The following is an 18,043-nucleotide window of genomic DNA, read 5'->3' as shown; positions in this document are numbered from 1 at the left end:
GATACTGCAGCTACTCACCATGTGGCGCCTGATATCGCAAATCTGCAAATCTCTGCACCACATAACGGTAACGAATCTCTTCGTGTAGGTAATGGAGCAGGCTTAGACATTGTTAATGTCGGTTCTTCCACTCTCAAAACCCCTATTAACAAATCTTTCCATTTCTCAAATATCATTCATGTCCTTGCCATTACACGTAATTTGCTTTCTGTACATAATTTTACACGTGACAACAACTGCTTCTTTGAGTTTCATCCATTTCACTTTGTTGTGAAGGATTTGCAGACCAAAACACCACTACTCCAAGGTTCGCTTAAGGATGGACTATACCGACTGCCGGGTCTTTATACCACATTTTCATCCGCCAACACAATTTCACTTGATACTTCCGCCACTACCACTACCTGGCACGCTCGAATGGGTCATCCCTAACAAAGCAAAGTTCGCTCTTTGATTCGTTCAAACAATTTGCCATGTTCTACATTTTATTTCAACAAATGTGCTTCATGTTTGTTAGGCAAATCTCATAAAACACCCCTACCCCTCACTCATAGTATTAGTAAAGCATCTCTCGATTTAATTTTTACCGATGTATGGGGACCTGCTCCAATTAATTCTATTTCTGGTTATAAGTATTTTGTTCTATTTGTTGATGATTTTTCCAAATATACCCGGTATTATCCTATTCAAAATCGATCTATGGTCCCTTCCATTTTCAGAAAGTTCAAAATCATGGCTGAGAAACAATTTGAAAAATTCATCAAAGTCATCTAGCTTGATTGGGGTGGGGAATATATAACCCTAAATAAATTTTTTTCAAATGATGGAATTCTCCATCGTGTAGCATGTCCACACACTCACGAGTAGAACGGAGTAGTTGAGCGAAAAATTCGCCATATTATTGATACCGGCCTTACATTATTGGCACTTGCATCTCTTCCACTTAAGTATTGCCCTTATGCTTTTGAAACTACAATTTACCTTATTAACAGATTACCTACACCACTCTTAAACAATATCTCACATTTTCAAACACTTTTTCATCAAGAACCGGATTACAAGTTTTTAAAAATATTTGGTTGTGTTGTTTTCCCTTTATTAAGGCCATACAATTCGCATAAATTTTCACTCCGTTCTACTCAATGTGTGTTCTTCGGATACAATCCATTGCATGTTGGTTATCGTTGTTTAGATTACAAAACTGGACGCTTGTATATTGCAAGACATGCTCATTGTATTGAAAATATTTTTCCATTTGCCACACTTGGTTTCCACCCTTCTGAAATACCCTCACCATCACATTCTTGATTGACGATTTCCATAGCTGGTATGTCCTCCCAGGCAAACGATGGTGCTAATGGTAATATTCTACCTTCTACCCCACCCTCTAACACTTCTCCACCCACCTTTGAAGAACCATCACCTGCATTATCAAATACTAATACTGCTTCAACATCTAACACGTTGGTTTCTAGTCCGTCTAATGCTGGTACAGGTTCTAATGAGGCTCTTTCAGATGCCTCCCCACAACAAGCTGTTGTGATACCTCCACAACCGGTTTATCAAAAATCAAGAACCCATTCAATGCAGCTGCGTCAAAACCCGAGGCCCAACACTAAATATCCATTGCCAGATGTGAACTTGACTTAAATAAGCTCTAAGGACGAGCCACGATGTTTCAACGAAGCTAATGAAGTTGAAAAATGGAAGGACACGATGCTTCAAGAATTTAATGCTTTGTTGCGTAATGGAACATGGATTTTGGTTCCACCGAATCCCAAAGCAAATGTTGTGGGCTCCAAATGGGTTTAACGAGTCAAGACACGTGCAGATGGTTCAATAGATTAGTACAAAACCCACCTCGTGGCCAAGGGCTATAATCAGTAGGAGGGTATCGACTACACAGAAATGCTTAGTCCCGTTGTTAAGGCAACCACCGTCCATACAATTATTTCATTAGTTGTGATAGAGAATTAGAAACTCTGGCGGTTGGATGTTAACAATGTATTTTTAAATGGTAACTTGACTGAAGAAGTCTACATGGCTCAGCCCTAGGGCTTCATTGATAAAGAAAGGCCAAACCATATATGCAAGCTACAAAAATCCTTAGACGGATTGAAATAAGCACCACGAGCTTGGTTCCATTGGTTGAGCATCTTTTTAGAATCATTGAGATTTATTGGATCAAAAACCGATACTTCCATCTTTATACTACATCAACCCAATTTCTCCATTTACATGCTCATCTATGTTGACGACATTGTTATTATAGGGTCCAACGCGGTATTTATTTAAGACACTATCAACTGCTTAAACAAGGAGTTCTCTATAAGGGGCTTGTGCGAACTTAATTATTTCCTAGGAATTGAGGTGATCAACCATCCATAAGGGCTCCTCCTGTCACAATAGAAGTATGTTACAGATCTCCTCCACCGAACTAGAATGGATGGTGTTAAACCGGTTCACACGCCCATTGCTACAAATACCAATTTAATTAATAAGGGTAAGCCACTTGAAGATGCTACTTTGTACAGGAGTACAGTAGGAGCTCTTCAGTATGTCACCCTGACTCGGCTAGATATCTCTTATGCGGTAAACAAAATCTGCCAGTTCTTGAAAGAACCAACAGAAGACCACTGGAGTGCAGTAAAGCGGATTTTACGCTACTTAAAGGAAACCGTTTCGCATGGATTGTTCATTAGTTCCCACTCCACCACAGAACTTCACGCATACAGTGATGCGGACTAGGCTGGTTGTCCCACTCATAGGCACTCAACAGGAGGTTATGCAACTTATATGGGTCAAAATCTAATTTATTGGTCAGCCAAAAAGCAGCATACCATTGCACGTTCCTCAACTGAATCTGAGTATCGGGCATTGGCAAATGCCACGGCAGAAGTGGTATGGTTGCAATCACTGTTACAAGAATTGGGCATCTCTCAATCAAAACCTCTTATCCTTGGGTGCGACAACCTAAGGGCAACGTATCTTACGATGAATCCACTTTTTCATGCTAGAACAAAGCATATGGAGGTAGACTTTCACTTTGTCCACCATTTACTGTCATAACGCAAACTTGAGGTTCGCTTCATATCCACACGTGACCAAATAGTGGATATCTTCACCAAGCCTCTTACAAGGTGTCGTCATGATATGCTCAAATCCAAGTTGAAAATAATCCAAAAGACCACCTTCAACTTGCGGGGGCCTATTAAGGATAACAATGCATGGCTCGTTCAAATTCAAAATATTTTGAATTAGTCCATTCTTATCTCATGTAATTATTGTGACAGTTAGAAGACAAACTCTATAAATACAAATGCTATCCTAGAGTTAAAGGATAAGCGAAACTCAAGCTCAAACTTAGATTATAATTTTTACAATCACTATTGGATAGCTTGACCTCGATTAGAGCGTCGCCAGCAAAGTTGACACACTTTTCTTCAAGCTCCAGATTTACACTCCAACAGCAAAACTAACTCATAAGAGGGAAAAGCACCAGGAAACTCTCACCAACTACGTGCAAATAGCGTCTTCCGGCATCACTCAAAGTTTTTCAATTGCCTCCATCGATTCCTCCTTTCTTCTCTCCCTTCCTTTTCTTCCTTCCTTCTTACGTTTCTTTCAACTGCACAAAAGGAGAAGAAAAGCTCAAATTTTTACCCTTTTGACCAAACCAGATGGGCTTAAGTTGGGCCTTCGGCGGCCCAACAAGCCCTCTTATTTTTTTTTAATTTTTCTGGTATTTGGACCTCTTATTTAACATTTAAAAAAAAACTTTTGATTAAAATAGTAAACTTTTAACATTTACCGGGAAAAGAAAAAATAAAAATAAAACACAAATTCCCGCATGCGTTGAACGGTCGACGCCCCAGCGTCCATAAAAAGAATTTCAGGCGAAGCCGTTGACGACCATCGCCACCGACCGACCATCTCTTCCGCCGGCGACGTCGCTCCGATCTCCGCCCTGCTGCGCATGCCCCCCGCGGTGTGTTCCTTCATCATCGCCGCGCAAAAGCGCATTCCGTGAATCACATCTGAGAGAGAGAGAGAGAGAGAGAGGATGAGGTGGAATGGAGATCGCTGGCCGACGATGGATCTGCTCCGGTCCGAGCCAATGCAGTTGGCTCAGCTCATCATCCCCATCGAATCGGCTCGTCGGACCGTCTCCTACCTCGGCGATCTCGGCCTCTTCCAATTCAAAGACGTAAGCGAACGCGATATCCGGTGATGGTTTTTCGAGCTGTGTTCCGTCGAATTTCTCTGGTTTCTCTGGTTCGACGTCGGTTCTCGGTCGCCGCCGCGGCTGAGCAAATGTCCTGCTTACGTTAGGGGAAATAGAAACTCGTGTTTTTTTAAGTCCCTAGATGTTGGCTTCGAGACAAAGGATTTTGACTGTCGTGGATATGGAAGTGATCCGCCGTTTTGAAAGTGTTTCTCTTCTAAGTTTGTAATGTATGTTAGGCCTTTGTCGGTTTTCGCATTGGACATTCGAATTATATGATGGGACATGCGTTTTTGAGCCATCAGCTTGTTTTTTTTTTCCAATTGATTCGAGCTGTTCTGTCTTTATCTGCTCCCCAGCTTAATGCAGACAAGAGCCCCTTCCAGAGGACGTATGCTGCCCAGGTGTGATTCTCTCTTTTTATCCGCCTTCTTCACGGCTACGCCTGCGATAAGAAATTCATGACACTGCTTGATGAATTTTGTGTGCTTTGCAAAGAGTACAATAGTACATTTTCCGGGTTCCCTTTGTTAATTGCACATTGAATTTGGAAGGGGATGGTTTTTCCCTGAACGCACCGTGCTGTGATTGCAGTATCATGCATGGATATCTTCTTGAATCTCCATTCAAGCGAAGATATTTTTTTATGTGAGGTCTGCACCGCCATGTGGCAGCGACACGTGGTGTAACAAGTTAACCAAACATGAAATTTATAACGCACATTACGCCAAGTAGGATGAAATCCGTAGGATGCGGGCAATGGTGATGGGTTGGTTACACCACTTCATCATTGTCTCGTGGTATAATCTTCACATAAAATACTTTCTCCCGTTTTGTGGGTACATAAATGAGCAAGTGGCTATAAGATTTTGATACTATCCAAGGGGCGAAATTTCAGGCATCTTAGAAGTGTCTTGAATTGAGATATTATCTGCCAGTGTTAATGTACACAATTCATCAATCAATGTCAAAAGATATCCTGTTAATGGGACTCATCTCCATATGGCCACACGTCCCACAAAATGGAGTCATAAACACAGAGCGGACCTTGGTATTTTCTCAGACACATTGTTAGTTACAGAAAATTATGACAGACTACATGCTGGCTTTGCAACTCAGATATTCTTGTGGACGTTCTCTAGGAAAAGAGACACCAGACTCTTAAGACTTACCACTGTCAGCATTAGAATGCAAAAAATTTGTTGCTTAGCTGGATTGCGTATTTAGTCGTCCAATCTCTTAGAGAGATGATACCGGAGTAGATTATGAGGTAGAAGCTAAACAAGAGTAGCCATGTTCTCGTAGCCAGAAAGATTGACTTATGTCTATTGGGATGATTTAGCAGTTTCTCTGTATCAAGTGTTCTCCATCTTCTTTAATTCACAGAGTGAACATTTATGTGCTTCCTAAGTTTAAATGGACTACACAGTTAATCTATAATACACCTCTATCATCAGAATCCCAAGATTATTATAGCTCTAATGAATTAAGATGAATTACTCAATATTTCCTTTTGGTAATATTTATTTAGTATTAATTTCTAGGGACTGTTACTGTAACTGTTAATCTTTTTCTCAGCATAATTCTATCTGAATTAGTAGATGAAAAGGTGTGGAGAGATGGCACGCAAGCTACGTTTTCTAAGGGAGCAAATGATAAAGGCTGGTTTGTCGACATCAACAAGGCCTTCGTCAGGCACTGATGTAAATGTGGAAAACTTGGAGGTTAGATGGATGCCACAATTGGATTTGGTATTGAATTTCTTTCTGTGCAAATTAACAAACTTGCTCGGATATGGTTAGGCGAAACTCGGAGAACTTGAAGCAGAAATTATTGAAATGAATGCAAACAACGAACAGTTACAACGCACCTATGCTGAATTATCGGAATATAAGCTCGTTCTTCAGAAGGTATGCATAACTTGGGGTATAGTTGATGGTTGTGCATTATGTTGTACACACCCAGCTCTTGGCCCCCCTCCACCCCCCAATCCCCCACCAAAACCCAAAACTCAATACCTGCTCCCGCACCCACATGCAATGATGGAGAGATAGAAAGCACACATCTTCACTGAACATTAGCATACAGGATTTGTAAGTTGGAAGCTGGGATCACATCACCATTGGTCCTGGATTTTTCTTGGGGGGGGATGATTCATGGACTGTGCTTTACAACTTGTGGCGTTTTTTTCTTTGCATCTTTCTGGCTGCAGGCTGGCGAGTTTTTTCATTCAACTAAAAGCATTGCTGCAGTTCAACAACGAGAACTCGAAGCAGAGTCTCTTGGTGAAGGATCCATTGACAGTCCCTTGTTATTAGAGCAAGTAAGGACTCGTGCTTTTTCCAATTTTTCTTTCTGAAATGATCAGCTCTCTCATATTTCTATGCTCAAAGGTCCTTACGGATTGGATTTGACTAGGAAATGGTGACGGATCCTTCCAAGCAAGTTAAGTTGGGTTTTGTCAGTGGCCTGGTGCAGAGAGACAAATCAACAGCTTTTGAAAGAATTTTGTTCCGTGCAACAAGGGGAAATGTGTTTTTGAAGCAAGCCACTGTTGAAGAGCCCATTAGAGATCCTGCCTCTGGAGAAAAGGTCACTAACTGTGATTACTTCTGCTTGTTATCGGATAAAGTTCTCGTTCCCTTCATGTTGAGTTATTGCCTATCGTTAATTTACTAATCCATAATATTCATGCCTTCTTTTTATTATAGAGGTGCTTCCCCTTTTTGCAATTATCAATTTTATGATTCCTTTTACTTGTGAACTGATGGATTATTGATTACAGGTTGAGAAAAATGTATTTGTTATCTTCTACAGTGGAGAGAGAGCAAAGAACAAAATCATGAAAATATGTGAAGCATTTGCAGCAAATCGGTATCCATTTGCAGATGATATAGGCAAGCAATTTCAAATGATAACAGAGGTATGTTAATCCTTTGGGACATTTATTTGCATACATTTGCAGTGAATAGAAGCTTCCATTTACGATGTCTTGACAGAAATTGAATTTTGTTGGTTCCACTACCCAAGAGTTATTCTTATTCTTTGACCTTTGAATGCAGACAAGTACAGTGATAGATAACATGAACTAAACTTACAGGTTGCATAGCCAGTATTTGACTGGGGAAACTGTTTGCAAGTGATAAAAGCTATGAGACTGGATGAATCTTTAAATCTTTAATAAATCTACTGAGAGAATCTATAATTTCGTTTTCGTTGTTCCAAAGGTATAACAAATTTATCGCATTTCATTAGGTCTGAAAGCATGTTTCATTAAGTAGTCAGTGAAGCTTCTGTCCATATACACTGATTTTGATGACTTTTCCAGCGCACTTAATATGTCATGTGTTCTTATCAGGAGGAACATAAGTACAGATTGAAAACTGTTTCTTTTTTACCTGATACTTGTACATGCTCGATCCCTTTGGTGCCCAGTAACTGGTTCTTTTAATCTGATTCTTACGATTTCCATTTTTCAATTATTTAGGTGTCTGGAAGACTCTTGGAGTTGAAGACAACTATCGATGTGGGGCTATTACACCAAGCAAGTCTGCTTCAGGACATTGCTCATCAATTTGAGCACTGGAGCCTTCTGGTGTGTTTGAGTTGCTTAATTTTTATTGCTGAATGAACTGTATGATGAATCTTCTCATGCACTCTCACAACTTGCATAGGTGAAAAAGGAAAAATCCATATATCATACTCTAAATATGCTAAGCATCGATGTGACCAAGAAATGTCTAGTTGCAGAAGGTTGGTGTCCAGTTTCTGCAACCACTCAGGTTTGCATACCACGTCATATCCCCCTTTCTGGCTTTCTACATAGCTTTTTTGTTGAATCTTATCTGACTACAAGTAGGTCCAGTCTATGATTTCAAGGCTTACTTTACTTACTGAGGCTTACCCTTGCAGATTCAAAATGCGCTGCAAAGGGCAACCTTAGACTGCAACTCACAAGTGGGAGCAATATTTCGTGTTCTGCATACCGAGGAATCACCACCTACTTACTTCTGTACAAATAAATTTACTACTGCTTTTCAAGAAATCGTTGATGCATACGGGTTAGTCATGTTGTCATAGTCCTTGTGAAGCCTAGTTCTTTAAATTGTCACATCAGCAGCTCCAGAGTTTCAAATATATGCTTCTATTATTCTTAAGTTCTGAAATCTGATTTGATGTTCGTGTATTGCTAAGAAAAGCAGAAAGCAGGGTGGTCCCTTTGAAACTAGCTGGGTTAGTCCCTTCATTATGCAGAAGCCTCATGAAGCCTCTTTGGAGGACAAGTCTTCATAAAAAACTGTCAGGCCTCATATCCATGCCAGCTATTATCGTGTCACCTAATCATTGAAGCTTGAAAAAAGCAATCAGCAAATTAAAATTTCGTTCTGTACCTCTTTAAATCTTTTTCTATCTCGTATTCTTGCGGGTAGTTCAACCGTCAAGTAGATTCATTTCTCATCCTATCCTTTTCTCATGTGCCCGCACTTTAACAAAGCATTTTCATCTCCTTAACACTCCTTTTGCACATGTTGATGCTTAACTGCCTAGCATTCCGTGCTATGAAGCATCACTAGCCTTATTCATAGAGAATTCCCCTTTAAGCTTAAGTGGTATTTGACCATTGCATAAAACATTGATGCACTTATTTACCCTCTACATCTTGCATGTACTCTGTGGGTGGCGTATCCATCGTTCTCTGTCCTTTTGCAGAATAGATCCAAGAGATAGGAAGCATTCACTCCTATGGAATTTCCTGGTTTCCAATTCACTCATGTGTAATTGGAACTTTCTGCTCATACTGAGCTTAAATTCTGCATATTTTGTCTTCGACCAACTTAGAAGCATCCAATGTTTCCCTCCAAAGCTCAAGTTTCTTGTTTACTCTTGCTTGGGTTTCCATCTACCATGATTGTGTCATCTGCAAAAATAGTACACCAAGTTACATCATCTTAGATATAGGTTAAAGAGATTATTCTGTTTCCGTTTACATGGGGACCATGCAAAGACAGAACTCTTTACATAGATTTGTCAGCACATGAATCTTCTTACATCCATTATGACTTCAGAGAATTCTTGAATTGTCAAAGAAATGGTGACAGGAATATACAATAACACTCCTATTGGTGAAATATGCCTTTCAGTGGTTAGGTTGTTTAGTTTTGACTCAGTTCAGTGTATAATTTCAAATCAAAGTAACTATAGTGATTTAGAATAGCTCTAAAATGCAAGCAATATATGGCCAGGGAGCAACACTCGTGTTACTGAGCCAAATACTTTGGCTGGTTCAGTTTGGATTGTTCAGCTTTGATTCATGACTTGTTCATGTCTCCGCTGTCCAAGCACGAACTGTTCTGAATGGAAAGTTAGCCTCCTTTTCTCTATAAACCTAATTTTATCGTTATCCTAAGTAAGCATACATGACATCAAGTGTGAGATACTCTGTACACCAAAACAAATGAACCTGTATGTGAACTTTCATTTGATATGTAGATATGAACATGTAACCTAATTAGAAGTTGATATGGTTTTTGTTATTCCAGTTTCTTTTGTGATTTTGATTCTGTTTGGTCAATATCTGAAACTCACTGATTGATCACCTTCTAAGTTCTGACCTTGAAATTTGAAGTGTACTTTCTGGTTTCGTTTGATTCTCTCTCTCTCTCTCTCTCTCTCTCTCTCTCTTTCTTTTACACTAAGTTCTTGATTTTCATGCAAAACTCCTGAGGAACGTTTGTCTTGATTGCAGAGTAGCCAAATATCAGGAAGCAAATCCCGGTGTCTACACGATTATCACCTTTCCTTTCCTTTTTGCTGTAATGTTCGGTGATTGGGGCCATGGCATATGCTTGCTTATGGCAACTTTGTACTTTATCTTCAGAGAAAAGAAGCTTTCTAATCAGGTAACTTTCAAGTGCCCCGTCATTAGCTGACAGTTCTATTTTCTTACATAAGTTGTCATCACTTTCGTTTGGTTGATCTTGTTGAACAGAAACTTGGGGACATAACAGGGATGATATTTGGTGGTCGTTATGTCATCCTGATGATGGCCCTGTTCTCGATCTATACTGGACTGATATACAATGAATTCTTTTCTGTCCCATTTGACATATTTGGGCCCTCTGCCTATGCTTGTCGAGATCTCTCTTGCAGGTAATATAGTTTTAAACACGGTATATGCATTAGGAACCATTGGCATTTTCCCTTGCAAGTTATGAGTACTCATAGTTTTACTTTCAGGGATGCATCTACCCAGGGATTAATAAAAGTTCGTGCTACTTATCCATTTGGTGTTGATCCAGTGTGGCATGGTAGTCGAAGTGAGTTACCCTTTCTCAACTCACTGAAGATGAAGATGTCTATTTTACTGGGAGTTGCCCAGATGAATCTGGGAATTGTGCTGAGCTACTTCAATGCTAGATTCTTTGCAAATGATCTGAACATCCGGTGAGATATTGTAGTGGTAGCTAACTCTTTTTTCTTTTGGTGCATCTTCTCTGTCCTTTCTCCCTTTGAGAGGGGGATGATGATATTCAAACTTTCTCCTGGTGCCTACTGGAATTTGGCTTGTACATCCAATCAACCTTTCTGTTAGATTTTCGATGTTGTGTGCTTGTTATGTACGTGGAACTTCAGCCTCATAAGTAAGTGATAAATGACTGCATTTGCAATGCCTTGCTTCAGGTACCAATTCGTTCCCCAAATGATTTTCTTGAATAGCCTGTTTGGCTACCTGTCACTCCTTATAATAGTCAAATGGTGCACTGGATCACAAGCAGATCTGTACCATGTAATGATATATATGTTCTTGAGTCCTATGGAGGACCTAGGTGAAAACCAGCTTTTTGTTGGCCAAAAATTTCTTCAGGTTTGTGTACTTCTTGTAATTCACTTCCTTGAGCAAAATATGAACACTCAATGATGATCCTTTGTCGCTGCCAGGTTATGTTACTTTTGTTGGCCCTGGCTGCAGTTCCATGGATGTTGTTCCCCAAGCCTCTTATCTTGAAGAAGCAACATGAGGAAGTAAGCTTAAGTTTGATGCCTTTTTCTTCCTACAGTGTACCTCTCACATAATTGTGTTGCGGTCCTTTCATCATCTGTCGCTTGATAGCTTAATTGTTGTCAGAGGCACAAAGGGCAACAATATGCAATCCTTCACAGTGTCGATGATCCTCTCGAGATGGATCTCCATTCCGATTCCCATGGGCACGAGGAATTTGAGTTCAGTGAGGTCTTCGTCCACCAACTTATACATACCATTGAGTTCGTACTCGGAGCAGTTTCTAATACGGCTTCTTACCTACGGTTATGGGCTCTTAGGTAAGGAATTGCACATCTTCAATTGGTTTTCCACAAGGCATATCAGCTGATATAGGTATACTGATGTATGTGGGGCACTCTTGTTTATTTCCGTTATAATCTCTTAAGCTCAATAAAGATTTTCCAAAACACAATAGGTCAGCATCTCCTTGCGTTCGAAAAGAACTGCATTTTCCAGATGTTGTTCAACTGCTGATCATCTGGTTGTTGAATTTGTTCAGTCTGGCCCATTCGGAGCTGGCCAGTGTATTCTATGACAAAGTTTTACTCCTTGCATGGGGGTAAGTTCTTTTGCTCCCGGGATATCTCTTGCATATTGGTTTTGTGAGATCTGGCAATAGAAAAAATAGTGATTCGTTGCAACTCCTACAGGTTCAATAACACCCTCGTGCTCATTATTGGCATCATCGTCTTTATCTCTGCCACTGTCGGTGTGCTACTAGTGATGGAAACTTTAAGCGCATTCTTACATGCTTTGCGACTTCACTGGGTGGAGTTCCAAAACAAGTTCTACGAGGGAGATGGTTATAAGTTCCAACCCTTTTCATTCGCATTACTAAGTGAGGAGGATGAATGACACATCGAGTACAGCTTTTGGCGGACAGGAGACAAAACTTTGTTGTATTGTGTTCATGTTGTAGATATCCATTGATCCATTCTTTTAATGAAGTTCATCCAGAAGCTTGAACAGCTAGTGCCGGGGGACAAAGAACACGATGCAGCAAACTTGGTAGACCTTGGCCTCTTTGCTCTCCACTCCATTGTGGTTATACACGCTAACAGAATCGCCGATCCAGCTATCAAAGTCCTTGAGGTTTGTGGCTAATCGTTCAATATTCATCGTAGGTATTTTAGCTTTGTGATGTTATACAACCACATAATACGACCAAGGTCTATCCAATTGGGTCTAATCACGGTATTTTCATTTTTATATGTTTTCATAGCATGTTATTTGTAAGGTGAGAGCTAAGTGCTATTATGTATCGTCACTTGATACTATCTAGCAGAAAGTACGCTATGGGAAATTCCGACAGTGGAGAACCCCCAAAAAAATAAAAAAGAACAGGAAATGACAAAATGTCCTGTAGCGCGATGCGTTATTTACTCTTGGCACTGGTCACGCTCCTCGCACTGCGAGGAAAGCGCGAAGATTAACGTGCGATGATAAGAATCCAGCTGAATTTAGGAGCACACAGAGATACATTATGATTTGAGTTTTTGGCCACGCATATAATCATATGAAGTTAGCATACAGAAGCCAGCAGTAACCACGGTTGCGGTATCGTCTTATAATTTACAGATACAACAGCAGTAGCATTTCATATTCTTCAACTGCGTGTCCAATGTCTTCAAAAGCTACGACACCTAAAGCAATACCATAACACGCTCACCTGGCTGGGATCATGAAGGAGAAATTATGTGATGCCTGGCACAGAATTTCTCGTAACTCCATGATCTAATGAGCTGTGGTGTGAATAGCAGCCACAGTCGACACCATTGAGTCGACACCGCAAATATTACGGCCCCTGCAGATCTTGTAGTATCCATTCTCTCCCCAGTTCTCTCCCCATGAGTTCTTAATTATCCAGTATGGCTTCTCTTTGAACCGGATGGGAGCGTAACCGGCAGATCCATACCCAACCAAGAGCACCCCATGATCGAGATGCTTCCCGCAAATATATGGGCACGACACTCCTCCTATGTATGTCTGCATATACGCTGCATTGATCCCGACTGCACAACACAGGCACAAAAAAAATTCACAATCAGTGAAGTTTCATAGCCGAAAATAGCTAATTCTATTCAACAAGACTTAAATCTTTCGATTTATATTAAGACTATTAAGCTGACAACTATTCAAACAATAAAACAGGTGACATTTTGTCCGAAAAAAGAGTGGCCAATTACCAGCCAGGGGACCGTTCTTGACAAGATTTGCTGCAATCTGTTCCTCATCCAGGGAAATAACACTAAAGTTAGAAACTGATGCGGCAATCTTGCTCTTGTCAAAGTTGCAAGAGCCCCGATCCGTCCCAGTGTAAGGATAGTCTTCCTCTCGCTCTAGCCCACCAACTTTAAGGGTGTACTCGAAGGCAGTTGTCATCAGCCCGCCACTGCATCCCGAGTCACATGCATCGTATTCTTCAGGGTCACACTGCAGGAAAGTTAAATTTCAATACTCAATAGTATTGGAAACACCATACTCATGGAAGCATCACCATGCGTGTTACAGCCACTATTAGATTAGAATGCATAAGAATTCTATGCAGGATTGGGGTCTAGAGTTCGGCATACTGTTGACCAAGCTGATTAATAAAAGCAAGAATTATCATGCAAGAGTGAAATTGTGTGGGACCAATAAAATAATACAAGCCAAAGAAGAGTTGCTATCATAACTAACTGACCCAAATGGGAAACAAAACGAAAAAGGGTATACAAGGTGATTTAGTCTTCGAAGATATCTCATACATGCAAAACCTTCAAGCATCTGCTTTGTAGTGCAGCAGAGCTCCTTGAGCCAGCTCAAAATTATGGTCACCATCCCAGTGCTTCAAGTAAAAGAGAGGCAAGGCTGGATCAACAAACCAAACTACACCAACAAATCAAGCCATTCGCTTTCCTTTGGCAATCAAATTGGTTAAGGTCATGGACTCTCTAGCCAGGACAATTAGATGCTAATTTGGTAGTTTCACTCAAGTCAAACTTCAAGACCATTGCACGACATAATACGATTGCAGAAACTTGATTCAAATGAAGTGACTTTCCAGTCTAATCAGCCAATAAGAGTAGAATGTAGTAGATTTTGCTTGGGTCAGCAAAAGACTTCACGAGGTTTATTTGTATAGAAGAATATTATCTTGGAAACATAATATGACAGAACCGGTTGGTTAAAAGCTGTGCAAATAAATGGAAAGCAAGCTACAAGCAACACAAATCTCACAGCTTTCGACAACCATACAATAGCATACAAGCTGATAAAACTTGAAAACAAGGCGCTATATCCATGTACCCATCCTATCAAGAAAACCCAGAAAATATCTCAATCCAGTCTTTTGCCTCATAAGTTCAAAGTGAAATGATTAAGTAAACTATAACAATACCAGCAAGTCAAAAAGCTTCATACAGGATGTCACCCAAAATCACAATCATAAAGGTAACTATAGGTGCAAACTGTAAAAAAGTTCAATCCAAAAAAAATTGAGGTTATCAAATGGAGGGAAATAACATACATACATACATACATATATATATATACATATATATATGAGACCCATATAAACCTGTAAAAGAATGGTATGAGTTATTTTAGCAACTCCTCTTAAGCACAAAGTCAGACCGCGAACGACCAATGCAACCGAGGAATTGGCCAGACGCAAAATAAACCTATGCACAAACGGGCTCAGCAATCATATAAGAAAAATCAACCCCAAAGGTCAAGCTTCTAGATGAAGGAAGAGTACAGTCTACATATATATAAAGTTTATGTAAATCATGTAAAAAAGTTGTGCGATTTTTAAATATAACTATAAAAAGGCCACTGGGCATATCTGCATGTACATACTTGCATGTCCACCCATGAGATTGGACCAGTTACACGAAACCCTACATGAATCTTTACTTGCATGAAATAACGTAGGTATATTTTAAATTAGCTTTCCGTAATATCTCATTTACTAGTTCAAAATGCGGCCTCGTTGTTACTGAAAGTATTGAACGAAGCGAGAGATGAAACAAAAAAAAAATAGTCTGTTGTAGTAAAACAAGGTTAAGAGGAGAATTACAGAGCAAGAATGGGATTCCTGCTGCAAAAGCCTCTCACAACTACCTTGTCAATTTTATAAGATAGCAATTAAAGGAACAATCAAGGTAGATTTGTGTGCCAACATCTTGAGGTAGAGAACATTTAAGGTTGAGGTGGTTTCATAACTGAATAGTGCAGAAGTCGAGGTTTGGAAATTGAAACTAACTTTGGCACAAACATAATGGACTCTGTTTCTTCAGTTGCCACTTAAAAGCAGAGATTGTTAGCATTTCTATCGGCACAGAGGGCAAAGGATTTGTAGAACTCTAAATGATGGTGCTTCGGGATAGTTGAGATAACAATGGTCGTGCAGATTGTGCTTCAATATGGTTAGTCAAGCTCATGTCCAATATGGACACAAAATGGTAGATAAGGATGTTCGGTGAATAATTGTTTGAGCGGGGTTACCACTTTGACTTTTGAAAACAGGAAAAACCTGACTACCTGCGTATCACTTCATCTGCCTGTTCAACTTAACCAAAAATAAAGAGAGCTCTTGGGCCCCATAAGGCAATCAGGGAGTAGCAGCTAACACCCACAAGTAGATCTTACTTTTAGATATTAAATAATATGCACTCAATATTCTACTATCAAGTCACCTAATATACAAGGGTTAACCTCTGCCAGCAGTATGGACGGATATCACAGAAAACCCTCCCTTGGAAATGCAGATTCATAGTCTCGACCTTTTCCTATTCAAAATAATCTCGAACATCATAGTTTAAGAGTAAAAATATGCTTCATCTGAGGTGTAAAGGAAGGCCTATCATTCTATCATTTCCATTTGATGGAGATTGCTGAACATAAAACAAGATAGTGACTTAAAACCAGATGCTAAAGCAAACAGGCAGAAAGTCAAAAGCATAAAAATTCACGGCAATCATCTGAAACAGAAACTGATAAATTAGCAACTCAAGCAAGAGAGAAACATAAGACTGACTATGCAAAGATATTTACCAATGATTTCGGACAAGACTATATGATGAACTGTGAAGTTTTTCCTTTTAATATCTCTTAAAACCAGTAAGTGCTAGCACTACCCATATAAAAGAACAACAGAAAGATCACGAATCCCGGATATAAGCAAATAAGTTCACAAAAGAGACAGTAGAACCAGATTCCTAGAGAATTATATCAAAACACTTACGATTGGCAAAGTTTTTGCATATTTCTCGTGACGACAGTACTTCAAAAGTCTACGCAAGATATACTCAACATCTCCCCCTTTCTCTAAACTATTCAACTCCACCAAAGGCTGTTGAGGACTTAAATTGACAGAAGAAAGCAAAGATCACAAACCTCGTGGTCACAGTCCACAAGTTGCTGCTCACTCAAGCTCACAAGCTCTCCAGTAGCCAGAAAATGAGCTCCTTCCAGAGCCCCGGTCGTGCTAAAAGACCAGCACGATCCACACGCCCCCTGCGACGATGATCAACAAAGCCATGCTTACATATCTTACGACAATCTAAACCGCACAGAAAGTCACACTCGTACCTTACTTCGATTTTTCAGAATGGTTTCGATCAAGTCAAACTACCGATTAAGCGTTACGAATAGCCGCAGTAACAGGACAGGATGCTTGAAAAGCAAAGATAAACGTACAGAAAAGCAATTTAGTCCTGACGAGTAGGGAACGATTTACCTGGTCTTTGACGCCGGTGACGGCACCGCGATCGCGCCAGTCGAACTCCGTCGGGAGATCGTCGGTCGGCAGAACCGGCGCCTTGTTGGCGTCGGCCGGGAGGCGGAGCCGCTTCAGGCCGAGGAACTTCCGGCGGAACTCCCCCGGGGTGAGGTCGGAGAACTTGGTGACGCCGTGCGCCGCGGAGGGGTCGAGCCTCTGGTGGAGCGCCGCGCGGCGGAGGTTGGCCTTGAAGAAGCCGAACCGGCGGTCGTGCTCCTCCTGCGTGGCGTAGGCCTTGCCGAACCGGAGCTTGAAGTCGGAGAAGTGGCGCTCCGCGCCGAGGACCAGGACGTCGCCGTCCTCGCTCCCGCCCTCGCCGCCGGACGACACGACCTGCCTGATCAGAGGATCGCCGCGCTCGCCGTCGGGCTCCGCCGGAGCGATCCCGACCGTCGCCGCGGCGACGACGACGGAGAAGAGGACGAGGAGAGGGAGACGGTACATGGCTGCAGTGCGGAGGGAGAGCGAGAGGGGAAAAGTAAAAAATTGCTGGCGTGCGAAGAACAGTGGAGTGTTCGTAGATAAACGGAAGGAGTGGTTCCGAGATGACGGTAGGCTCGATGAGTCCGCCACTGTGATCTCGCCACGTGGCTTTCAATGTCATCCGGGGGTTAATAAAACGCGAAATATCTTGCCCGCTTGACACTCTGTTTTCCTTTTTTTTTCTTCTGATTTCGTGTTAGCCTTTCTTTTCATACGTGTCAATGGTAATGTGGATACGACCAAAAAAAAAGAGAGGAAATACTGATTTGGAAAATAAAAAATTAACAGAAATATCAAATACGTATCTCGTGTTTCGCCCAAGAACTGCTTACGTACATCTACTCTCTTTTTTTGGGTCAAAATGTACATCTAATTTAAAAATATACAAAGTCCATACCTGTATCTTGCTTTCGCAGACCACTTTGCATAGTCACATCAATTATCCTCGTGTTCCTTTTTAAGGAAATATCATTTTCTTTTTTTAAAAATATCATCTCCAAATTTTAAATTCTCCCACTCGCACAAAATA

General features: G+C 40.8%; 2 protein-coding genes across 3 annotated transcripts; one reads left to right on the top strand and one right to left on the bottom strand.

Moving 5' to 3' along the window:
• Nucleotides 1–3,863: 3,863 nt before the first annotated feature.
• LOC115669997 (V-type proton ATPase subunit a3-like) lies at nucleotides 3,864–12,478 on the top strand. 2 transcript variants are annotated; one of them, XM_030591174.2, is made up of 18 exons: nucleotides 3,864–4,207; nucleotides 4,585–4,629; nucleotides 5,827–5,949; nucleotides 6,028–6,135; nucleotides 6,438–6,548; nucleotides 6,644–6,817; nucleotides 7,011–7,148; nucleotides 7,713–7,820; nucleotides 7,900–8,007; nucleotides 8,138–8,286; nucleotides 9,972–10,125; nucleotides 10,215–10,375; nucleotides 10,463–10,669; nucleotides 10,907–11,090; nucleotides 11,165–11,248; nucleotides 11,352–11,545; nucleotides 11,767–11,826; nucleotides 11,918–12,478. In XM_030591174.2, exons 1-18 carry the CDS (start codon nucleotides 4,064–4,066, stop codon nucleotides 12,120–12,122), a joined length of 2,457 nt encoding a protein of 818 aa, XP_030447034.2. In that variant the 5' UTR covers nucleotides 3,864–4,063; the 3' UTR covers nucleotides 12,123–12,478. The 2 variants fall into 2 exon arrangements, with proteins under 2 accessions (XP_030447034.2, XP_030447035.2); XM_030591175.2 differs by having other exon boundaries at nucleotides 4,129–4,207; nucleotides 5,824–5,949.
• A 229-nt stretch (nucleotides 12,479–12,707) lies between these two features.
• On the bottom strand, nucleotides 12,708–17,537 carry LOC115670000 (cysteine protease RD19A-like). Its single transcript, XM_030591179.2, has 4 exons — nucleotides 16,990–17,537; nucleotides 16,647–16,766; nucleotides 13,454–13,700; nucleotides 12,708–13,279 (listed from the first exon to the last, which is right to left on the bottom strand). The coding sequence occupies exons 1-4, from the start codon at nucleotides 17,473–17,475 to the stop codon at nucleotides 13,002–13,004; spliced, it is 1,131 nt and encodes a 376-aa protein (XP_030447039.2). The 5' UTR covers nucleotides 17,476–17,537; the 3' UTR covers nucleotides 12,708–13,001.
• Between the last annotated feature and the right edge of the window lie 506 nt (nucleotides 17,538–18,043).

Source organism: Syzygium oleosum, unplaced genomic scaffold, assembly GCF_021117445.2.
Source record: "Syzygium oleosum isolate NSW1041296 unplaced genomic scaffold, Sole_v2.1 Sole_v2.22, whole genome shotgun sequence".
Classification (NCBI taxonomy): Eukaryota; Viridiplantae; Streptophyta; class Magnoliopsida; order Myrtales; family Myrtaceae; genus Syzygium; species Syzygium oleosum.
Note: the sequence above shows the minus strand (reverse complement) of the source record. Positions and strands in the feature narration are given on the sequence as shown.

Coding starts and splice junctions, on each gene's coding strand:
- LOC115669997 (XM_030591174.2), top strand. CDS start 4,064: ATGAGGTGGAATGGAGATCGCTGGCCGACGATGGATCTGCTCCGGTCC. Junction 7,821..7,899: donor TTGAGCACTGGAGCCTTCTG/GTGTGTTTGAGT, acceptor CAACTTGCATAG/GTGAAAAAGGAAAAATCCAT. Junction 10,376..10,462: donor TGTCGAGATCTCTCTTGCAG/GTAATATAGTTT, acceptor TTTTACTTTCAG/GGATGCATCTACCCAGGGAT.
- LOC115670000 (XM_030591179.2), bottom strand. CDS start 17,475: ATGTACCGTCTCCCTCTCCTCGTCCTCTTCTCCGTCGTCGTCGCCGCG. Junction 16,767..16,989: donor TCACCGGCGTCAAAGACCAG/GTAAATCGTTCC, acceptor TCATCGTCGCAG/GGGGCGTGTGGATCGTGCTG. Junction 13,701..16,646: donor TTGTGGACTGTGACCACGAG/GTTTGTGATCTT, acceptor ACTTTCCTGCAG/TGTGACCCTGAAGAATACGA.